This window comes from Chaetura pelagica, unplaced genomic scaffold (genome assembly GCF_000747805.2).
Source record: "Chaetura pelagica isolate M959 unplaced genomic scaffold, ChaPel_1.0 scaffold53, whole genome shotgun sequence".
Taxonomy (NCBI): domain Eukaryota; kingdom Metazoa; phylum Chordata; class Aves; order Apodiformes; family Apodidae; genus Chaetura; species Chaetura pelagica.
The window spans coordinates 1000059-1023489 of NW_009952880.1; the positions used below are offsets into that span (position 1 = coordinate 1000059).

The 23431-nt window shown below is 34.2% G+C and overlaps 1 protein-coding gene across 2 annotated transcripts in view; it reads right to left on the reverse strand.

Moving 5' to 3' along the window:
• CSMD3 (CUB and Sushi multiple domains 3) overlaps positions 1 to 23431 on the reverse strand; it is a 545585-nt gene that overhangs the window by 73282 nt on the left and 448872 nt on the right. For both annotated transcript variants that reach the window (XM_009995351.1, XM_009995350.1), the window contains 8 exons: positions 20320 to 20508; positions 16675 to 16852; positions 13403 to 13548; positions 10661 to 10741; positions 9601 to 9714; positions 4880 to 5068; positions 4318 to 4464; positions 3012 to 3200 (listed from right to left, as the gene is read on the reverse strand). In XM_009995351.1, coding sequence (XP_009993653.1) covers positions 3012 to 3200; positions 4318 to 4464; positions 4880 to 5068; positions 9601 to 9714; positions 10661 to 10741; positions 13403 to 13548; positions 16675 to 16852; positions 20320 to 20508 — 1233 coding nt within the window. The remainder of the gene's footprint in view (positions 1 to 3011; positions 3201 to 4317; positions 4465 to 4879; positions 5069 to 9600; positions 9715 to 10660; positions 10742 to 13402; positions 13549 to 16674; positions 16853 to 20319; positions 20509 to 23431) is intronic.

Sequence of the window (23431 nt, forward strand, 5' to 3'; positions counted from 1 at the left end):
AATTAACTTTTTCTTGCGCAAAGCAGAAACTACCCTTTTGGAAATATAGAAAACTTGCAAATGAAAGTGTAAGCCACTGTTTTTGAAATTAATTTCCTCATTTTAACATTATACATCTAATACAGGTAAGATCCACACCATCCCTTCCAAAAAAAAAAAAAAAAAAAAAAAGGGGAGGAAAGGTACCTAACTCTTAAGTAGGTAACTTTGAAGTGGAATCTTGAACCCTAAGATACCACTTATCCTACCTACACAGAGATATAGAAGTAAAGCCTGTCCACCCATGGACCAGAGCCCCGCCACCCCTCAAAAAAAAAAAAAAAAAAAAAAGGGGAGGAAAGGTACCTAACTCTTAAGTAGGTAACTTTGAAGTGGAATCTTGAACCCTAAGATACCACTTATCCTACCTACACAGAGATATAGAAGTAAAGCCTGTCCACCCATGTATAAATACTTGATAAGAAAAAATATTTTAAAAAAAATAACAGTAAACTGGTTTTGTCCCTATTGTGATCTGATCTGAAGTAAGACAGATCTGCTTCATAAGCAATATAATCGTGGACCTGTACCAAAGCAAATAATCACAGCTGAGCATTAGAGCTTTACCTGTGTCTATCACAATTAGCAGAAGAGAGATGATAAGATCGATGTTAAAATATAGCTGAATTGTCATAAAAAGAAATTGCATACAGCATGTCAATTTTAAAAAAAGGACGCACTGTAGTGAAAAGATCACAGAAGACTAGTATTAATTTGCTCATTACCTCATCTGGGCAACCATAAAAATACTTATGGCTTTCATAGTATCTACTGGCCACCAGAGACAAACACACATTCAGAAGAAAAAATGAAAACAGTGATTGGGAGACAGTGAAATCCCCAACTGAATAGTAACTAAACTCCATCTTCCAGAGTGTGTCAGGACATGATCCCAAATGGATCAAAACTGACAAGTTAACTAAATGAAGGCTTAAGCATCTGACAAAGCTATTTACCTAGTATCACCAAGAAAGAAACTGTGCCTCCACAATACTAAAAAGAAAATGTATGACCAAATTTGTGTTTATTATATCTCAAATTACTCAATAGCTTGAATTGCAGAAGCAAACATTAGGCAGACCTATCCAAGCAAAGAGGAGGATAACCCAAAACTGGTATAACCAAGGTTTACTCAAATAACACTGTTTACTGCTTTCTTCATTTAACCTATGTCTGGTGCTATAGTGAAGCTTTTTCATCCCATGAACCCTCCCCGGACAGGAAGAGGAATCAGGAAGAAGAGAGAAACCCAGTGGGTTGAAGTACAAAGAGATTTAATGAAATAACAAACCAAATACTAATAGAAAATATATAAGCTTAAACTCAGCCTAATCTTTGGAAGTAGGAAAAGGGGCACCAGATCAAAAAAAGGTGTACGTCAAAAACCAAACTCCTCCACCCTCAGCATACCCCCTTTTATAATGAGCAGATGTAAGCGGTATGGGATATACCTGATAGTCAGCTTGGGTCAGCTGCCCTGTCTTGGGCCTACTAATGGCCTGCCCTATGATTCTGTCCCAGTGAAACCAGAACAGCTACATAACTGCCCAGGTTAAACTCTTCCTTCAATTATAATGTTAATAAGTATAATAATAAGTTTCAGACAATATAAATAGAATATTAAAGATCCTCCAGTTCCACCACCCCCCCGTGCCACTAGATGAAGTTGCTTTAAGATCCATCCAACCTGGCTTTCAGCACCTCCAGGGAGGGGCATCCACTATTCCTCGGGGAAACCTGTTCCAGAGTCCTGCTACACTCACCACCCTCACAGTAAAGAATTTCTTCCTAAAATCCAGCCTAAATCTTCCCGCTCTCAGCTAAAAACTGTTACCCGTTGAACTATTACTACATGGTCTCTCCAGCTTTCATGTAGGCCCCTTCAGGTACTTGAGGGCCACTACAACAACTCCCTTGAGCCTTCTCCAGCCTGAATAACACCAAGTCTTTCAGCCTGTCTTCACAGGAGAAGTGCTCTCCAGTCCCCTGATCATCCTTCTTGCCCTCCTCTGGACTTGCTTGATGTCCTTCTTACATTGGGGCCTCCAGAACCAGACACAGTTCTCCAGATGGGGTCTCACTAGAGATACGGTTGGCTTTCTGGGCTAAAAGCGCATATTGCCAGCTCATATAAAGATTTTTACCTACAAACACTCCCTAGTCCTTTTACTCAGACCTGCTGGAGCAGCTGCCAGAACCAAGCCCATTTCCAGTTACATGACGGCCTGCATTCAGCAGGGTATAAAAACTAGTATCTACCCCCAAAAGGCTTGTAACATGTTAACAGCTGTTGCTTATGATTCTGAGTACCAAAAAATGCTACAGCACTACTTGTTCACATACTGTAAAATCTGTCTCAGTAAATCAGTAAAATATATATCAGATATTTTGTAGATACAACCTGAGATGTTTTATATCTACCACTGTGATTAATTAAGCCTTCAGTATTCAAAAATCTCCACTAGTGACTTGGTAAATTTTTAGTAGAAGAAACTAAATTTACAGTTAGCCCAATTAATTATCTTTTAAATTTCAGTTTAAACAATAACAATTTAGAATGGCATCACAGGCAATGGTTCAGTTTCCTGTTCTTGCGTATGTAGCAAGTTTCAGATCTTTCTGTTTTTTATATAGTTCTTGGATGATGATAAAAAAAAAAACACCTTTAATAAATATTCAGTTTTAAATAAACTATTGGAATCATTTCAAATTTTGAACTTATGGGATGTTTCTCCTCACACTAGAGTAGATTTTTTTTAGTATCTTCCAGTCTTAGTAAATTCTGTTGAAATACTGTCTCTTAAAGTTATTATTTTGTTAAGTTTTACCAGGCATAAAAAATTTTGGTACAGAGGCATAACCATTAAATTATGACATCCATTATACATTTTAAGTCAGAAAACTGATGGCTTATATTAGAAAGGAAAAAGAAAGTTTTTCAGAGTGTATTATTTGATAATGAAAGAATTTACCTTGACAAGCTGGGACTGGAACATCCCATGAGTAATAACCATATGGAGACTTCCTGCATACAGCAGTACTTTTCCCAATGAGACGGAAACCTCGATCACAAGCCCAGCGAACCATACTGTTGAGCTGTCCACCTGTCTGACTGACAATGAAACCATGTGGAGGTGACTCTGGAGTACTGCAGTAGAGAGCTTTGAACACAAATATTGAAAAAATAAAAGATACATTTTGAATCTAGGTGACAGAACTTGAAAAATTCTTGTTGAATTCAGTGGATATCTGCTAACAAGCTGAGAAAGCATCACTAGAAGTTGTATTTTGTATCCTGATCATACATTCATCAATTAATTTCACTAAATATAACATTGAACTTTTATCTAACTATGCAATAAACATTGTATCTCTGACAAAAATGTCCTCTTCTGAATGGAAAGATGACATTGATACTGTTTTACACGCTTGTTATTTTTCTGTGATACTGAAGTAGGCAAAAACTGAGTGAGAAAAGAAAAAAAAAAACTATCAGAAAGAAGAATTATATATTTATTCTCCATTACTTTCTCTATTTTGTAAAGTGACATTTTTTTATGCCAATAATTTCTCTAGTATGTACAGATACTATCCCCAGTACTTTCTATTCTGTGTATTTAATATATTTGGTCAGGACAAAAAAATGAAATAAATTGTGTAATTGCTGTAAGTGGCAACAGATCTTCTTTAGCTTGATTAAAGAATAATATAATCTTGAAAAAATAATATTATTTAATATTCATAATATTATATAATAATTCTAGAAAAGCAATTACATAAAAATATTATTCTTTTAAAAGTATCATCTTAATGCACTATTCATAAGTATGTTGTCTTTTTTTTTACATATCATTTGATCTCTTTAATACAGCTTGCTGCTTTTGTTGAATCTTAAATTGAAGAGTTCAATCCTTCAGGGTCTCACATTTTTCCACTTGCCCTTTTGCCATCGCTTACATGAGTGCAAATAAATGATGGGACCGAGAAGAGGGAAACTGCTTCTCTTATCATTAGTACTGGCTTATGCAATTTTACAATACTGTGAAACACTTGCTGAAATCTCTACAGAGCACATGTGTTTCATACATCCTTCTTATGGTGTGTATGGTTTTTTTGCCTCACAAGATTGTAGCGATCAGGTTCATATATAAAATAGATTGAATATCCCTTCAGTCTGGGCAATTTGTGTTACAAAATATAGCTTCCACTTTTTTCACATAAATAAATAGATGCCATATTGAAACTTTTTACACATTAAACAAAGTCTGATTTACATACCTATATATCTTATCCTGAAACCTTTTTTATTGGTGCCATGATCTGCTGACCACCGGAGAAACACTTCATGGCTGTTGCTGGTTATATTTAGAGAAGATGAATAGTCCCCACTGAGAGAAATAAGCAACGGACTATGACTATTTGGTCCTTGATACAAGAGAGGGAAAAATAAAAAACATAAAAAAGGAGTTACAAAGTTTAAAATAACACACAGTAAGTTATATACATTAAATTAATATGCATAGAAAACTAAACTATGTTTTTTTGTATACTGAAATGGTAAATTAATCTGAATTAAAGACTGAAGTTGACATTACATGTTATAAACTAGAGATTATTTGTTCAGAAACAAAACTACTTCTGAACATAATTAATGTAGGACAATTTTGAACTACAGTAATCCAAAAGTTATTTTTAGCACAATAAATCCAAATAATTGCTCATTTAAGATTTTTTATACTGACAAATTATGTTATGTGGAAAAAATAGATTACACAGACATAATGTAAAAATATATCTATATAGAGAAATTATAATCCAAAGTTATGCATCCTATAATTACCATCAAACACTTCAAGTATATCAAATTCCTTTTCTGTCTGGAAGAATTCAAAGAACATGCTGATATTATAACCCTTTTCCACAGTAATGGTCCATGCACACATCTGGAGATTTGGGTAGCTGTCAGGATATCCAGGGCTCAGTATTACTCCTGTTGAATCCAGACGCATTTCATTGGCTGGACAGAGTACTGTGAAACAGAGAGGTTGGTAAAAAAATCTAAAGCCCACTATTTCTGTTTCATGTGATTGGCAAGATTTTCCTGAGTATAAAAGATCAGCATTACTCATTTTATGTCCATAAATAATTTCCAGAAAGACTGACAACATTTTAGAAATGGTCAGTAGGAAAAAAACCTGAAGTAAGGTTTATCTTGAAAATAAGCCCTGAGACCCTCAGAAGTTATCAATTCATGGCATTTTTCTTCTTTCATTCTCTAGAAGATAAGACATTTCAGTAGGCTTTGCTTAAGTACTGAATCGTTGCATTGGTCAAAAAGTCAACCTTAGATGTTCCACTGCCCACCTCCCACACTCAAATTGCTATTAATGTCAGCAATAGTTCCAGGGAAAATCTTGCAGTGAAAGCAAAACTTGAACACAATGCCATTTTTGTTTGTCAGATTTAAAGAGTAATCAATCCCTCCCACAACCTGTAGAAAGCAACACCTACATTTTGAGCTCCTCAATCAAGATCCAAGAACACTGATGTACCTACAAACAATGTAAGCACTATTTAGACGTGATGCCCTTGGTCTAGAAAATAAGACACACTTCAGGTTGACATTTTGTTGCTGAATAGAACTCAACAGGACTAATTAGAGGTAAAGATGATTTGTGCTGGTCCAGATACCTAGTTTTTAGTTTCATAGCACCTTAGAAAATGCTAGGTTATTGATCTTAGATTTCTCAAGAACACTGAAAATAGTATTGGCTTATTAAATTAAAAATTCGGATTTTTATGGAGGAAAAAAATCATAGGACTAACAGGAGATATAGAAAACAAAGAAAAGAGGAGAAAGAAAAGGAATTAACAACTTCATAAAGAAAACTTAATATATTATATGATAAAAAATAATAGAATCTTAGAATGCTTTGAGTTGGAAGCAATCCTCAATGATTATCTAGTCGAGCCCCCTGCCTTGAGCAGGGATATATTTCACTAGACTATACTGCTCAAAGCCCCATCGAACCAGAAAAAAAAGAGAAAGGAATCTGCCCATATATTTTAAAATATGTATCTCTCAGCTTCAAAAGCAGCATTTTAGTGCTAAATTTAAATAGCTGTTTCCCATGTCCTGTGCCTGTCTCAGTTAATCAAGACTGAATATAACACCTCCACTACACATAAGAAAATGCATATCTGTCTGTCCAACTACAGTGCCAGGCCAGTTGTGAGACTGACTTCTTCTCAAGCAAATGAAAGAACTGATAATCTCAACCTTTATGTTTACATACATGTATATAAGCACATACAGTGAGGTGTGGCAGGAAGGCAGAGACAGTGAAGCATTAAGGCACGAAGACCACCATAGTCATATGGCTGCACTAGTTTATTTACAACTAGTTCTGCTGTCTTTATATGCTTCTGCTGTGCAAACTGTCCTCGATTTCAGGATCTCTGTGTAAACATCCCTCAGAATACAGAGCTTAGAGACTTACAACAGAATGGGGTAGCTAAGCTTTTTTACAAATCTGAGCTAATGCAGAGCAGATACAGCTAAGAGTCATCATTCACGAATTTTCTCATGGTCCTCTAATTATGATGCAAAATACAGTTTAAATCTTATTACTCTGAACCTTTAATTTTGTCCTAAAAGTAGAAGCTAATGTCAAAGAAAATGAAGGGCAAAGTTACAAGCTGCATATGGGAAATACTCCGTATTAACAAAAGCAGATGATAAGCTTGTGGAAGTTAGTGGGTTTTTCCTGATCTAATGAAGAAAATCTTCAAAAATTTTAAGAAATCTTCATCCAACAGGTATACATCAATGAAAAACAGAAAAAAGGCAACATAGTTTAAAATAGTATTATATGTGTTGTAAACAAAAGAGTAACAATTAAAACCAACCAATAAAATCTTATATAGATTTTGCTTAAATATTTTCTACCTTGTAATTGACTACTATATCTTTACAGCAATACACAGATTCAGAACTAAAATACTGTTGTTCACATAATGTTCAGCAGCACTCTTCAGATTCAATACATAGATGAATGTTCAATGTGGGTATAAATTTATTTAAAGGTGAAAATTGAAGAAAATTCAACCAATACTCAATGCTGGCTAAAGTGTCTAATTTGCACAAGGTTAAGGTGACAGAAGTTAACACCATGAAGTCCAACACTAAACATATGCTCTGTCCGGTGAAAACAATTAGTAAACTAATGCAAATATAAACCAACAGAAGAGTTAAGTTTATTCCTTGAGAGTGATCCTTATGTAATGGGTGCCTGCACAGTTAAAGTATGGTAGCTTATACATAAATCAGTGCAGCATACTAAAATAACAGAAGACATAAATTTAAGGCATATAATTTTGCAGCCTCTAGAGTTCACAAAGCTCTCTATTGATCTGGGCTGTGAAATTTAGTTTACATATTGCTATCTTAAAACTTACACATTATGGTAAAAAAATACAAGAGAAAATTATGTTCCTGATTATTACAGGTGGCCAGGTTGAATGGTCATTTTAAACATGTTTTAACTAATTACTACGTTAAAAAAAATAAATTCTGAGCCTACTCACTATGAAGATTACGTTAATTTCATTCAGCTTTAGACAGAAATGATAAGAGCACTGATTTAGTATTAAGTATTTAATGCACTAATTAGCATTTATACATAACAGAAGAAAGATTAACTATGGTAACTGAAGTAATAATTCCTGAGGTTTTGTTCTGCATCTTGTGATAAATATGAAAATGCCTTCAGTAACATATGCCTCAGGACTGGCATATATGTCTCTGTTCGTCCAATGTATTATTATATAATTTTAAAAATGTAAAGCAGTGCCTGGAGGTTACTATGGTTTTCAACCCATTAAGTGCTATGAACCTTCTAAGTTAGGATTTTACTTTGAATTGGGGAGTTGGAAGCTATTCCTAGACACAATTGTACCAAAATAAATGAATGGATTTTTAAAAATTACCAGCATTTAAAGTTGTTACAAAACGAACAATTTAAAATCACTTTGGCGTTTTAAGAATTAGATTTACTGCTATGAATGAATTTGACTTTTGCATAGTTTTGTGCCTTAAACGAGGGGAAAATATTTTATTTACCCGTAGTAGTTGACTTTACCAGGCTTTCATCAATTCAGGAGAAAGGTATATTTATTAGACAGTGATTTATCAACTCTCACCTCATAACTAAGTTAACCATTCTAGTCATAATTAAGTTCTAAAAATCATGACACGTAATTGTGCACCAGTTTGAAACTTGAAAGTACTAAGAAATAGACAAATATTAAAGCTTTATTTGTAAAAGTAGTACATTTATTTACAATAATTTACTAATTCCTAATAAAACTTTCATCATAAGTCTTTTGAAGATACTCTAAATAATTACAATTGCTGGGTTCCAAAAAAACCCCAACAAACAAGCAAAAAAAGACACCCCAGGATCTTCTTGGTAGAAAACGCAGTTGGCATTATTTTTCATTTTATACAAATGTAAATCAACTACATTTACTATGACTGCTTTGGAAAAGCATTTTAATCTTGCAGTAGAAGTTAGACTATTAAGTTCAGGACTAGATGGATCATGAAGGAATAGCACAAAAAACAGCGGGATTCAAATGGCTTTTGTTTACATAAATTATACTTTCATGAGGCTGTGGGGTTTTGCTGGTTTTTTCCCCTCTCAAAATGTCTTATCATACATGTTTATGTCCTTATTTATACTTCTGGAAATAAAGGGAAGATTTAGTAGAAAAGCAAAAACATGTGCCCATCACTGAAACTTTAAAGATATTATATTTTTAACATAAATCATGTGCAAGGTGTATCTTTATTAGCTCCCCAATCAGTTCAGTATGAAAGAAAACCCTGACGTTTTATTACAAAATGATGGAAAAATTCTACTCTAGCATAGCACATAAAATGTCAGCTTAATAAAGGTTGGTTTAAATTGTGATGTTATTGGTTGGCACGACGGTAATCTTGTTTCAGCCTTAACAATGAGATACTGCTATGTCTCTATTCACAGTTTTCAATAAAAGGAGAAAAACATGAACACACACACGCAGTCATATACACACACACACAGAAAAGCTATTATTTAGGATACACTGAATAAAAATAGAAGCACTTAAAGTCACACTGAAAAATAATGTCATGATCTTGTTAACCCAAACCCACGCTATGTTAATGTAACATTTTAAAAAAATTCCATATACATTTTCATACTATTATGTTCTAGATAAAATGAAATTATCTCATTATTCATTAAATTTAGACTCCATCCAAAAGAACTGTGAAATTATTTTCACAGAGTAGAGCAGCACTTCTTTACACTCATCAAATTAACAAAAACATTACTAACTATTTTACTTTAATTTTTAACACATATTTACCATTATAAACAGTGATAATATTTGGAATAGGATCAAAGAGTCTGAAATATTTTCAATGTGCTAAGTTATGTAAAGAGACGGTGGAGGATATTTAAGGAATCACCATTCAGCTGGTCTGGCAGAAGGAAAAGAAAAAGGAGAAAAAACCTTGACATGTAGGTGGTGCTCCATCCATCTGAAGCCTTTCACCTAGTCTGCATGTCAGAATCTCATTACCAACCAATGTAAAACCTGGTCGACACTGGTATCTTATTATGTCTCCTGTTTGGAAAAACAAAACAAGACAAAACACACACAAACAAAAGAAACATTAAACTGCAATTAATTGGGACTTTTAGCTTAGAAAACATTATTGATTAATGAAGCTTCTTGCCACCATACGTAATGGGCTGAATGACCTCTGGCATAAACAACTCAGATTAGTCTAAGAAATGTGGTAAATGAACATTGTGTTGCACACTATGCTACATCTATCACCATTTTCCACCACATCATTAGTTGGAGTGTTTGCTAATTTGTCTGGGTTTGACTGATGCTGTGTGAACAATGTGTCCACAATGCTTTAAGCAATATAATTTATTGGATAACCATTATGGAGCTAAATGAAGATAACAAGATCAAGTCAGTAACCCATATAACCCTAAGGAGAAAAAAGACCTGGAGTTTGTTGATGATATCGAAATGGTGGGAAAAAGAAATGGTATTTTTTTAAAGTTAAGAAGTTACAAAAAATCATATAGTCTTATGTACCAATAAAAGGAAAGAGTCTTTTAACTTTGTTACCAATATAACTTAACTAACCAAATATTGGTATGTATTGAAATATATTTATTTTTTATTTGTCATAATGTGAGCAAAACTAGTTGGTCAGACATCTGACATCTGATCATGTTAAGCCGTAATTCTTGGAATGATAGATGGCTAAGTAATAACAGCAACATGCCTTAGAAGGTCACGATTTTATTCTCTTCTTATTTAAAAAAGAAGTTAATTAGAAAGGAGTTACTGTGTTACTTATAAACAATCTCCGAAACATAGATGAGATTCAGGAAGTACAGGGAAGAGCAACGACTTCTTAAAAATTTTGCTTTTAGAGATAAATCTAATATATTGCAGGCATGATTTGCATCCTTTAAAGCAATGCATTTCAGTGCATAGTAGTCCTTATTTCTGAAACAAATACTGCTTTTATTTTCTATTATATTACCTATTTCAAATTCATCATCCTCAGTTAGAATTTCAGCATTTGGTATATTTCCTGGTGGCTGGCAGACCCGGAGTTGATACGCTAAGGAAAAAAAAGCACAGCTGACATTCCCATACTTAGACAGTTAATATAGCCATGCAAACATAACTGAGTTAATACCTACATTAACAGGACAAAATTAAACATCAATTAATCTACTTCAAAACTTTCAAGAGGATCAAAAGAAAGGAAACAAGGATTTCACATTTAATAAAAAATTGGTAGTTGCACCTGTATTCTTAATTAGTTATTTAAATGGCAAAACTCAAAAAATAATCTAAGAAGCTTACAAGTGTTGCCAATGTTCTCATAAAATATTTTTTGTACTGTGCAATCTCTGTTTAGTTTGTTTTGTTTTGTTTTTTACAATATACTTTTACTGATGAACTTTTCCACTTCTGAAATTTTGTATAAGACAGGTTTTAAATGCAAAAGATTCTATCCAGACACAGTGTAACTGATGGACAGAAACATATTGAATGTGAAATTTCCTAGTAAATTAGTAGTTGTGGAGCAGATCTCACCTGCAGATAGGGTCAGAGAATAATTCTGCTTTCAACTTCTCATTTGAAGTCTCACATGAAATAATTTTGTGAGTTTAAACTCAGGTGTGCAACAGACAGGCAAAATAGTTTTGTAAAATAAATTCTAAAAAAGACAAGTAGGAAAAGGATGCCGAAGCTAAATAGCCTTTTCTCTTTTTTTTTTTACTTTTTTTTTTTTTTTGAGAGAGAGAATCTGTGAGAATGGGTCTGTGTTTGCACACTGATACAATTCCTTTTAATCTGAATGCAATTAGGACAGAAATCTGGCAAAAAAAACCCTAACCAAAACAAAAACAAAACACACTGCAACATATATACTGAGAGTGTAGTCTTCTATGTTTTAAAATGTACACTCAGGTTGAGTCCAGTATGTCTGGTTTTCACTGATGTGACATTTTCATATAGCATTGTTTTAGAGGATCTCTTATTAGCATGTAAACATAATCTACTTATGGCAGATGACACTTCTGCTTCAGTCATACACATCTTTGTTACTTCCTGTGCTTGGACTCTTCAGTAATTAAATTGGTCAAACTTTTGTCAATCATATTTTTCTGATATAGCCAGGTAAGATCTTCTCTTGCTACTGAGTCACTCATATTTAGTATTTTCCTGTTCCACTTCTTTTTTTTTTAATCATAAAATAAAGATCCAATTAAATCAGTGAATCAGAAAGCTAACATCCTGCCTTAGGATAAAGTAATTTTAAATAAAACAAACCAAACAAACATGGAACAGCTGTGCTATTTGCATAAAAAAAAACCCCAAACACCAACATAATTAAAAAATGATTCAATAAACAATTTCTCTAATTTATCTCATATGTCTCTCATTTAAAGGTATCATTCATTTTAATCCCCAAATCACCTATTTTTAAATACATTTGATTCTTCTCCCTGCCTCATCTTTATTGTTACAAATTGTATGTAGCTGATATGAAGGATCACAGACTCAAGGATACCGAGATTTATTTATCTTGACAACATAATTCCACAAAGCATCTTAAGTTTCTTCATGAATTATCTTTTGTTCTGCCCAGTTTGCATCTTTATTACACATTAGAGCCCACACTTGTGGAATGACAATTTCCACAATAACAAAAGAAACAACCGCAAAGAGATCAAGTTCATTAGTGACATTTTATTACTAGGTATGAGCATTTTTACAAGTGTCATACACTGATATATTAATATATATCAATACATACAAATTAATATATTGATGAGCACAACAGGTGCACAAAAACTGCTACATGCGATTTAGGTGCCTAAATCTGGAATGAAAATTGTCACCTCCCCTCAGTCTAATCCTACTGGAATCTATACCACATAATAAATGTAAGTGCCGTTGCTATTTTTTTTTTTTTCCCATTGTGGGACTTTGGTCTTTTTTGTTTCAGTTAGATTAAAGCTCCTTTAATGTCCCCAGTTTTTTCTATATGTATTCACCTTGGTCTTTACTAAGTCAAAACCAAAAGCTTCCTAGTCCCAAAATATAAACAGGATAAACAGAAAACAGAGTGTAGCCTGTCCACATTTCCTGGAACAGTCAATCCAACAGATATTCACAGAGCACCTAAGAACACCCTTGCTTCTGAATCTGTTCCTTGTAGTGATAGGAATGCAAGAGAACACTTGGCCACAAAAGGTCTGAGTAACTACAAAAAGCAGTAGAATTTGGTGCATTAATACTTACGCATTGTCATTCAGTCAGTATTTAATTAAATTACAGTTTATTGTTAAATATACAGTATAGCTCAGTATCAATAAAATCTCTAGAACAACATTGCTTTCTTCAAAATGTTAAAATATCTACAAGAAACTTCATGACCCCCACAAATGCTTATATTACAAAGGAATATTAGAAGCATCGTATGCAGTGAGAAGGTGAGCAACTGAACTGTAAGGTCCTGATACTACCTCCTCTGCTTATGACTCTTCACAGTGCATTCTGTTTTTCTTGACTACTAATAAATTTAATATCTGGTGAAGAAAATAGCTTGTTTTCCTCATTTGTATTAGTCTTTCACATATTTGAATTACCCTCATGGTTGTCAAATAACAATTCTTAGAAGAAATTATTAAAATAACTTTTTCATTACTTTTCTTCCTGGAGTAATCAGTACAGATAGTGAAAAAGTGTAATTTGTCACACTTACCATGGTAACTAAGTACAAAAAAACCACTGGTAGTAAAGTCACTGTGGAACTTGATCAGAATCTGATTGGAAGTGCTATACACTGATTCTAATGCAGTGTTGCCACTAAACTGTCCAATTTGAGGAGAAGTTTGGTCTGGTCCATCCCTAAGAAAAACAGATTAAAAATATATATATTTTTTTCCCAAACAAATAATTTAATTTCTCCAGATTTTCATATAATGTAGTAAAAGTAATCTAGCTTGCTCTAAAAGGCACGAGTCATCTAAAATTAGAGAAAACAGACATTAAGGACTAAAACCTTTTTGAAATTTTATGTGTGGATTGGAGTACAGCATGTAGTAGCTTAGGGAAACACAAAAGTTTATTATAAAGCAAGATGTTCCATCCAACCACCCCTTGGAAGTAATATTCTTATTTCTAAATAAAATCTGCAGCAAGATCAAAATGACTGAATTTGTGGTTGCACTTTATCTTCCTGTCATAAACTCTGCCCACATTTACTTGTCTATGTTTTCAAATGCGACTATCAGAAAATAAATAAACCCAATATTGCTCATCTCCCCCGGTCTTCTGAATTTGGTCATTTCTAGGAAATCTGAGAAACGAATACTCTTAAATTTTTAAAAGGATTTGCTAAGAATAAAAAACAATGCTTGTACTCTATTGAATATAAGATTCCACTTGAAATGTGCAGGTAGGCATCTATAAATCCATATATTTGTTTATAATTATTATTTTAAGGATGCTACTTTTTGAAATTGCCTAATGTCAGAATATTTTAACTTAGCTTCCTTCCTCAATTAAATATGATAATGCTATCATTTATAACTTGTAGTACATATGGACACATAAACATTCATTGAAAGTTTGTTTTTATGATTAGTATAGAGTTTTCTGAATCAATTTCTTGCTGAGAGAGATGTTCTATGCATTTTATATACATGGGCTATCTCCTTGACTAAGGTAAACATATACATTTTGGTATTTTTAACCAAAGCTATGACATGTATTTGACTGATTTCTTAAATTCTTGTTCAAATAAATTGATAAATATTATTTTGTATTGCATATTATTATTTAGACAATGCATGTAGTGCTGGTAAGATCACTGCTACCCTATGGAATAATGAAATACTCATTTCAGTGGCAAAAACAATATTAGTACTCAAAAATAGTGGAACTGTACAGAGGGCATTCAATGTTCAAACTTGCTTCTAAATAGGAATCTCTAAATAGGGTAGGTACAAAACATCCAAAAAAATGCCAGCAAAGAACATATAATGAAATAAAATGGAGGTTTGACTTTTTTCTTGGCATATACAATTACTTCTACTGTAAGAACTAAGTTTGTAACACAGCCAGCAGTACAACTGATGGCAAATGAAATCACCTGGTAGAAAGGAAGAGCCAAATGAATAAAGCACTAGAAGTCGAAAGTAGTGATCTCATTTGTGTTGTGTGCAATAAAGAGAAGATGCGTGTATACACTCAAAAGTATAACTTAATTCAGGAAAGATTCTGAAGGTCAGCCTGAATTTGATACATAAAACAAGTGGTGGAGACTTAAAGAGATTTAAAATTATCTGAGTTTTATCAGGGCAATAGTCTGAGTATGTATTCTCATCAAATTTTCATTACACTTTAAGGGAAAGCAATTGAGTATCTGGGATGAGGGACAAGACAGTAGAATACAAGATAAAAGTGTGATATAAGTCACAAAAGTGTACAGAGGACTGTTTAATGTTTAGGAAAGTAGGAATGAAATTGTAAATTTTATGATGTGTGTGAATTCAAAGTAAACACAAAATGAATAATTAATATTCCAAAATACCTCTCATTATTCTGCAATACTCAGACTATAAGACTATTCTCTCAACCTGCGAATTTTCAATCAGCAGATTTGATAATCAGTGGATTACTGTTTCAGGCAAACTTTAAAAGGTTTTAGCCACCTTTGAAGTGTCTAGAGGACTCACTGGTAACTGTTTCAAGATTACTATATGTGCTCCCTGCTTGCCTCCTTCCCATGCACCCTACTTGCACTAGTGATCATGGATGAGTCTGGTCATGATTGCTGCATTGTGCTGAGAGTGGATTTGGGGGAGACACATTACACAATAGCCAAGGGCCAAAGTGAGCCATGTCCACCTAGCCACAGTGATGATTAATGTACAACTCAAGCCAAATTTGGAAGAAACTAGCACATCTGGTCAGTATGAAAATATGACTGAGTTAATCACCTTACTCCCATAAACAGTGAGTAGTCCAAGAGCCCTTGGAGCTCTCCTGCATGGCAGTGAGTTGCGTGTCAGGATCTCCCCTTGAGTGGGGATGTCTCTCAAGGATACTCCTCAAGGTTGACAGATTCTTTGCAACAGAACATTCTTGGTAATTGACTACTAGTTTGCTAAACTTTGAAAATCTTATCAAAGTGATATAAAGGTGACACACATATATAATCCTTTAGACATAAACTGTTGAGAAAGTCTGGGACTAGGAATGGATCCAGACACACCAAGTCTCCTCTCTGAAAAGGAATTTAGAAAGGAAGGGAATCCTTTCTCAACCTTGTGACTCCATGAAAGGGTCTCCCTGACAGTTTTGTCTGATCCTGTCCTCCACGCAGTAAATAATCAAGTGTACCTTGCCACCGAATCTTGTGAAACTACTGTCACATTTACTATCAAACTTTGTTAAATGTCTGTTTCATATCAAGGAACATTGCTGCTTCTCTCTTATGAGTGATGTGCATCACTCCATCCTCAACATTACAGGAGCTGCTACACTTGGTTACAGTCTCCTTCCTTTACCAGTTTTGCAACTAAGAAAAATGAGAGGTTCATTATCTGAAAAGATTCATGATAGACATGGGTTCAGGTACATAGAGAATATAATTTCTTTATAGCTATTGTTATCTCAACTTTTCTTGTAAGAGCCAAATACTAGTCTCTTCCCTGTACAATCACTCTTTTCTTCAGTATTACTTCTCTTGGTTGTTAATAAGTAGTCATAGCATAATTTGGAACATTTTTTTAATAAAAAAACCTGAGGAACACTATTACAGTTTTTGTATTATTAAGACAAAGACTGAAACTTTATGGCCAGTGCTACCTAGAGAAAACGGTACATTGGAAAACAAGGATTAGTGCAAATCACTCATTTCCCCTAGACAGAACACCATGGTCAAGGGGAAATCATGAAGATAGTCTTTTTAACTCATACTTTGTTGCATACATGGAGATTAAATAAATGCCAAAAGTGTTTTCTTACCAAACAGTTATGAAATCATATATCGGCTCTGTTTGGAGAACAGTGAAATTGATGTAGATTCCATTTCCAGGTGGTACTCTTACAAGCCAGAAGCAGTCTTGAAAGTTTGGATACTCATCAGGGTATCCTGGAGAATATATGGTGCCATTCATTGCAGTTATATTCCCTCCACAGAGCGCTATAAACATTAAAAATAATTGTTTTAGAAATATATTACAGGCTTCTTGCATGCTTCTTAGACCATGTAAAAGCCATAATTTTAAACCACATTTGGTAAACTATAACTAGATTATGTAAAACCATTGCTGTGTACAGAAAAGAGTTTTTTACTGAGCTTTTTGCAGAGTCAGAGATCTATTTTTATATTATGGGTCAAACATAAAAGAAAAAGAGAAGTGATTCTGATATCATAGATATTAGCAGAACTGGAATTAAAGCAATATTTAGACACTGGGTTAAATTGAAAACTACTTTGTTAATGCTTTTTCTGAATGCCAACTACAAACAGCAGTGAAGCACATAAATTGTTTTAATTATTTTCATAAGAATGTGGCCAATCAAAATTATCAGATGATAAAAGAGATGCTAAGTTGATGGGTGGAGGAAAATTAGAAGGGAATTTGAAAATGGAAATACAGTATAATTAGCTTTTTCGCATTTACTCGGTTAAATCTGGAAGACAATATAATAGTTCTTTCTATAATTATTTTTGAAGTGCACTAATTTTAGACAACATACAGTGCAAGACTGATCATAGGGCTTTTGGATTTTATTAACTATGCATTTCAGGAAAACCGTGCAAACTGTATTATTTTCTTCAAAGAGATTTCAGATGCATGTTGGACATGACACCACCCTGTTATTACAGAAAAGAAATTCTGTTATAGAAGCTCAGTTCTGGAAAAGTGAGCAAAACCTAAAACAGTATAGTTTTGCTTTATTTTGCATACCTTCCTCCTCACTCCAACCCAAATAGACATGGACCAGTAAGCCACAATCTCTAAAATATTCTTAAGAACCTCTAACCAGAGACCAAGTTGCTAGAAATTCAGGTTTGACGTATAGGAATTATGTATTGTTTGTATTTAGGTACACCATGTGTTAAGGGTTATACATATACTTTGTGCTGAACTTTAGGTTAAGGAGGCTTTCAAAGTCACACCTCAACCATTCAGACTCGACTGCTGGCACACTGCTTTCTTCAGCTTTTGGCTTCAAAGTCTCAAGGGTTTTTGAGCAGTGCAGACAGAATTGATTTTGCAGCAAGGTCTTAGAGGAGTGAAGACAAGGGCTGATGACTGTCAGGCAATAAGATATGTTTGAAACAGATTCCAAAAGGATGGAAGTGAGGGAGATGAGTTAAGAAGGGTCAGAAACTGTGCTGAGCCCAGGTTAGAAAGATCTTAGGTGCATGACCATGCAAGGGGAAAGGAACAAAACTGTTTAAACAGGAACAACATTTAGTGATATTTGATGCAGATTGTCTACTTCAAGAACTCCCAGGCTTTAAAGAAGCCTTAGTGTGTGCTGTCTTACAATCAAGTTATTATAAGAAATACAAACTTAAAACATACTGTTCACTTCTGGCACTAGATGTACACAAAAAAGGTCACTTCATTTTAATGCTTTTAAACACTACGTCTTTATCTTAAATCAAAGCAAATACAACTAGAACATAATTATATTTTTCCTTCAAAAATAAAGAAAAAATCCCCAAATTCAATAGCATAGTAGTATATTAAAACATCAAAAACTCTTTACTAAAAAATGCCATAATAAATATTTGCACAAATCCCCATGTAATTTAAGAAATTTCTCTGGGAGCTGAGTAATGTTAGCAGTTTGTAATCATGCAGCACAACACACACATTGGATCTCCATGATCAATTGGGGTTTTTTTTAGCAGCATCTTTTTGAATCACGTTAAGTAGAAACTTACTTCCAGCCACTGTTTTGGACCATCAAAAGTGATATTCAGAACAGAAGAATACTTTGGACATCTTGCAATTTATTAATAAAATTCTTGGTTCCGGTAAGGTAATTAAAATAAAAAGAACCACTCAATTCAGTAAATTATTTATCTTGATTCTGAGGCAGAGAAAATACAGCTAGAACTAAGTGATAGGGAAAAGTTAAGTTTTTTAGCAGTTGGTACATGGTGAAATGGTGAAATTTAATTGTGGTGAATTAGCTTCTTCCCTGTACAAAACACAGACACTGTAGGTGTCATCCCTCTTTTATATTATAAGCCTTCTCTTTCTGAATTCACTATCAGATACATCCTAGTTTAGTTACCACATTCCCCAGAAATGCCTATGGTTCACTGACTCCAGAAGGAATTTCAAATAATGAGCCTTCTAATCTGAGTGCCTAACTTAGGTAGATGATTCAGAGTACAATGTAAAAATCCAGAAAAGGAGGCAGGTTGGGTTTGTTTGTTTGTTTTGTTGGGTTTTTTTCCCCAGATATTCTTCTCCATCTTCCTCAGTATTGAGGATATAATTCAACATGAAGTGAAGTGAAGGCCTTTAGTTCAGCTCCTGAAGCTGTGGAGGATCATTATGGTATATGAAAGTGGACACTCAACACTGTGTACAGATCTCATTTTGTGGAAACCTGGAAATCTAGGCATCTACAGAACTTTACAGTCAGTAACTTAATTGCTAAATGTGTTTGGATCTTATGTGCCCAGAATTGTAGGATTTTGGCATGACACTTTTGAATATGGATTATCTTCACTGTGTCTATGTTTCTTCCAGTAACCTAATGTTGCTGTCTGAATGTTGACAAAATTGTGACAAACTTGAATGTTCCAGAAGAAAGTAATTATTTCATATGGAAGAGAATTCAGTCTTCATTTCCACAAATAGGTTTTGTAGAGCACAGATATTTCACTAAGAAACTTCTGTGTTACCAAAGCATCCAGCCTTGTCTGTTTCAGAGACTGGACACTGGATGACTGTCATTCTTTGAGCTGCTTTTGCTGCTTAGGTACAGTTTCCTTTCAGCATAACTAGGGATAAGATAAAGACCTCTACAGAATCACCACATGCACTCATTCTGTTTCCTTAATATTTCAGCTATGTACAAGCCATAGTTCCTCGAACTTGCTTACCTGCTGTAAGTGTATCCATCTAAAAAAAATTAAATTTTTAAAAATATAATTTAAAAAAAATATTCCTATTCACAGAAGATATATGTAGAAAGGACACAGGATTTACTGGAGGAGAACTGTATTTTACACAACTTTTGACATTTCTTTCTAACTGGTAAGATAGAACATAAGAGGCCAGAGTTGCAAAATTCAATTTTAAAATCTTTTTTTTCTTGATTCAGTGCAGAACTTTTATTCTGTAGCACTTCCTAGATTACAAAGGAGTACATATCTCCAAAGTTCAGACTTTAACCATAACTTTGCAAAAATAAAGTTATTATCTCAGAGAAGTTTTCATAGTTTTCCTATTTCTAGGAGACATTTCACCTTCCATGCAAAAAATTTTACATGCAAATTTTAATACTTCCTTTGCAAAGATCACAGTATACAGATACAGGTCTCTATAAATTGAGAAACTGAAATTATTTCAATTAACAGTCCTTAGGAAAATTTACAAATACCGAAGAGTTCACAGGCCACCCAGAACATACCTTCACATCTGGGGAGAGGATGATTCCAGTTACGGCTGATGCCATGAAGGCAAGTCAGAGCTGAATTTCCAATTAATGTGTAGCCAGGAAAACACTCAAATGAAATTGTTTGTCCCACAGTAAAGTCATTCCCAATAACAAAACCATTACGAAATGGTCGAGGGTCAGGACAGCTTTGTAGCTGATATGCTGAAATAGATAGGTAGGTAGATAGATAGATAGATAGAATAATAGATATAGATAGAATAATAGAATAGATCATAGGGGGAAAAAAGGTAACATACAAACTCTTATTACTTAAAAAAACTAAAAGTTTCTCATTGAAATAAAATTTAAAAATCATGGAAATCTCATACATCTCATGTTCCATTACAGTGCCATAAAAAGAATTGGGCTTGCACCAGAAGCACAGTGAAACTTTCCCAAAGCAATGGTGGAAATATACATAAAAATATTTCCCAACTCCAAACTTCACACAAAAAACATAATACTATATACAAAGTTTAAATGATCTTATGTTCTTTACACTTTGATAAAATGTGTGTGGGTGTTTGTGTGAAAATAAACAAAAAAATACGCAACACCTTACCCTCCAGAGTCCATGATGGCAAAAACTACACTAGACTCTTAATTTTATCTTCTAATTTTAGTAAATGCAGGACTACTGTACTAGAGAAGAAGACCGTTGAAAAGAATTTAAAGTTTGTGTTTTCTCCACTTAGATCTTTACAAGGTAGGCTGCTGACTGGCTCTTTAAGACTAAAAATTTCTTCCAAGTGCATCCTTAAGCACACCCTAATCAAAATGCATCCAAGTTGGTGTCAATGAAAATTAAAAGGTCTGGGGAAGAGTATGTAAACTAAAAGCATGGGAAAAAAAATACAGAAGACTAACATGACTCCATGACAAGGAGGAGGTTAACAGCCAGCATACCTCTAAAAAAAGTGCAGGAGTATGACAAACAACAGAATTTAAATAACTAGAAAAAGTAAATCAGGTAGCCTACACTGCATGTTGAGTGATGTATACAGTACTAAGGAACAGAACAAAGGCCAAATTAAGAAGCCCTTTTATATCAGTATAGAAGCCTAAAATGCAGGAGGTGGGATCTAGAATGCTTGAACCAACCAAGGGCCTTGAGGTGACAGGCATGATATAAAGCAGCAGGACACAGTGTTGCCAGGCGACTGCCTTTCTGAGATGGCAGAGACTTTCATGTAGGAGAACAACACTGTTTAGAAATTATTTTAAGTGCCATGGAAGAAAAACATTACCAGAAAAAAAGAAGTACTGTAGAATACTCAAAGATGGAAATTAAAATTTCAGAAATATTAATGTAGGACTGAGGTCCTTCTACAAATGTCTAAACAGGAAAATTATACTGAATTGGAAATGTTAAGTAAAATTAGAGAACTTCCAATAATATGGCAGCTAGTAGTAATGGAGGACCAAGTATCCATCTCATGGGGCTGACCTGAAGAAATAAAATTTTTATGCACAAAATAATTGTTCCCTAGAACAAGCAGTTTGAAAGCCCACAAGAAACAATCTTATTTTAGATTCAAACCAGCTTACCACTTGCTTGGATAATTCAGCTTACTGCTTGCAAACAAGTTTCAGTAGTATCTAGTGCACACTGAAGATTCACAGGGGGTTGTAAAGGCAACCCACCTTGAGGCCCTCTCTTTCCTAAGATAACCCATTGGGAACTGTATAGATAGATCAACCCTGAGTTGTCCATAATCCATAGACCAAACAGGGAGATTCAAAGACCCAAAACCTAAGTTCACTCTTGAAATAAGTCAGCAAGTAATGTGTCATAAGTCTCAATGCAAACCACTATTCACTTGCCTGAGAAAGTAAAATAAATGGAAGGGTTTTAGTTCCAGTTTAATTTGACAACCTTGTGTACTGAGACAAACACAAAATCAACAAAAGAGAAATAAATAGTAGAGTATAGCAAAGTGAACCTCCCACACAGATGAATAAATAAGATATGGGGAAACTATCACACTGCCATAAACCACACTCAGTCATAGTCCTTCCCACTGTCACATGAATCAGTAGATAAAAATCCTAAATTTTGGGTTGGGAACAGGGAGCTGCTTCTCCAACTACACAGCTGGCCTATGTGGAGACCCTTCCCCCTTGACAGGAACACTGGCTAAGGTCACTTTCCTGGGACTGAGAGCCCTTACCTGGAAGGGTAAGTGATTATCATGCATGGTATATGTTTGTAACCACTGGTGATATTTAGCATGCTTTACAGGTTGCAATATGGTGTTCCATGAATGTTTACAGGTTACATTAGTGCATTCTTCTATCATATCTGTGAAAACCTGCAGAAGTGGCATATTAAATCTGCATGTTCAGTTCAAGTAAAATGCCTGCTTGAGCTTTGCAGTTAAACCTGTAAGTGAAGTTCAAATAAACTGGTTTTGAACCTCGCAGTTGGCTGTCTTTTTGTCACAGTACTCAAGCTTAAGTTCAAGAAGTTCTCATGGGAGAGTTGCTCTATAATAGCAGACATAATGTAGTTTGATTGTACTGGTAGGGAGAAAGTCAAATAAACTCAGCACAGGGGTATTCAATTTTTTCTAAAGGGAATTGAAGGCAATGCAGATTGGAAACTGCTAATCTGGACTACTTTAAAAGAGTAGGTAAAACATGTTATCAAATTCAGAATAAAAAATCATGAAAATGGTTCAGAAAAATGCCTGTGTGGCTCAAGTAGGAAAGTTAAAAATGCTACAGTGGGTAAAAAGTTGGCACTTAAATAATGAAAGTCTGCTTTTCCAAAAAGTTGCAAAACTTAACAGGTAAAATTTAAATAGAAAATAAAGAGAGCAAGAATAACTTGAAAAAGGTCTTGCATAAGATGTCTTAGCTGATCACCAAAAAACCACAATTAAAAAACCTGACAATATCAGAAGCAAGAAGTTAGCTAGGGAACTGGCGGGACATTTGATGAGAAAAATAAGACAAAAAAAGGTACTTTTCTGGATTAGGACACTGTTGAGAGAAAACCTCTATAAAGTCTTTGTAACCATGTTTACTGCTGAAAATGGTGTAGAGATTTCCAAACAAGATATGGTGCTTGTCTATGACATTA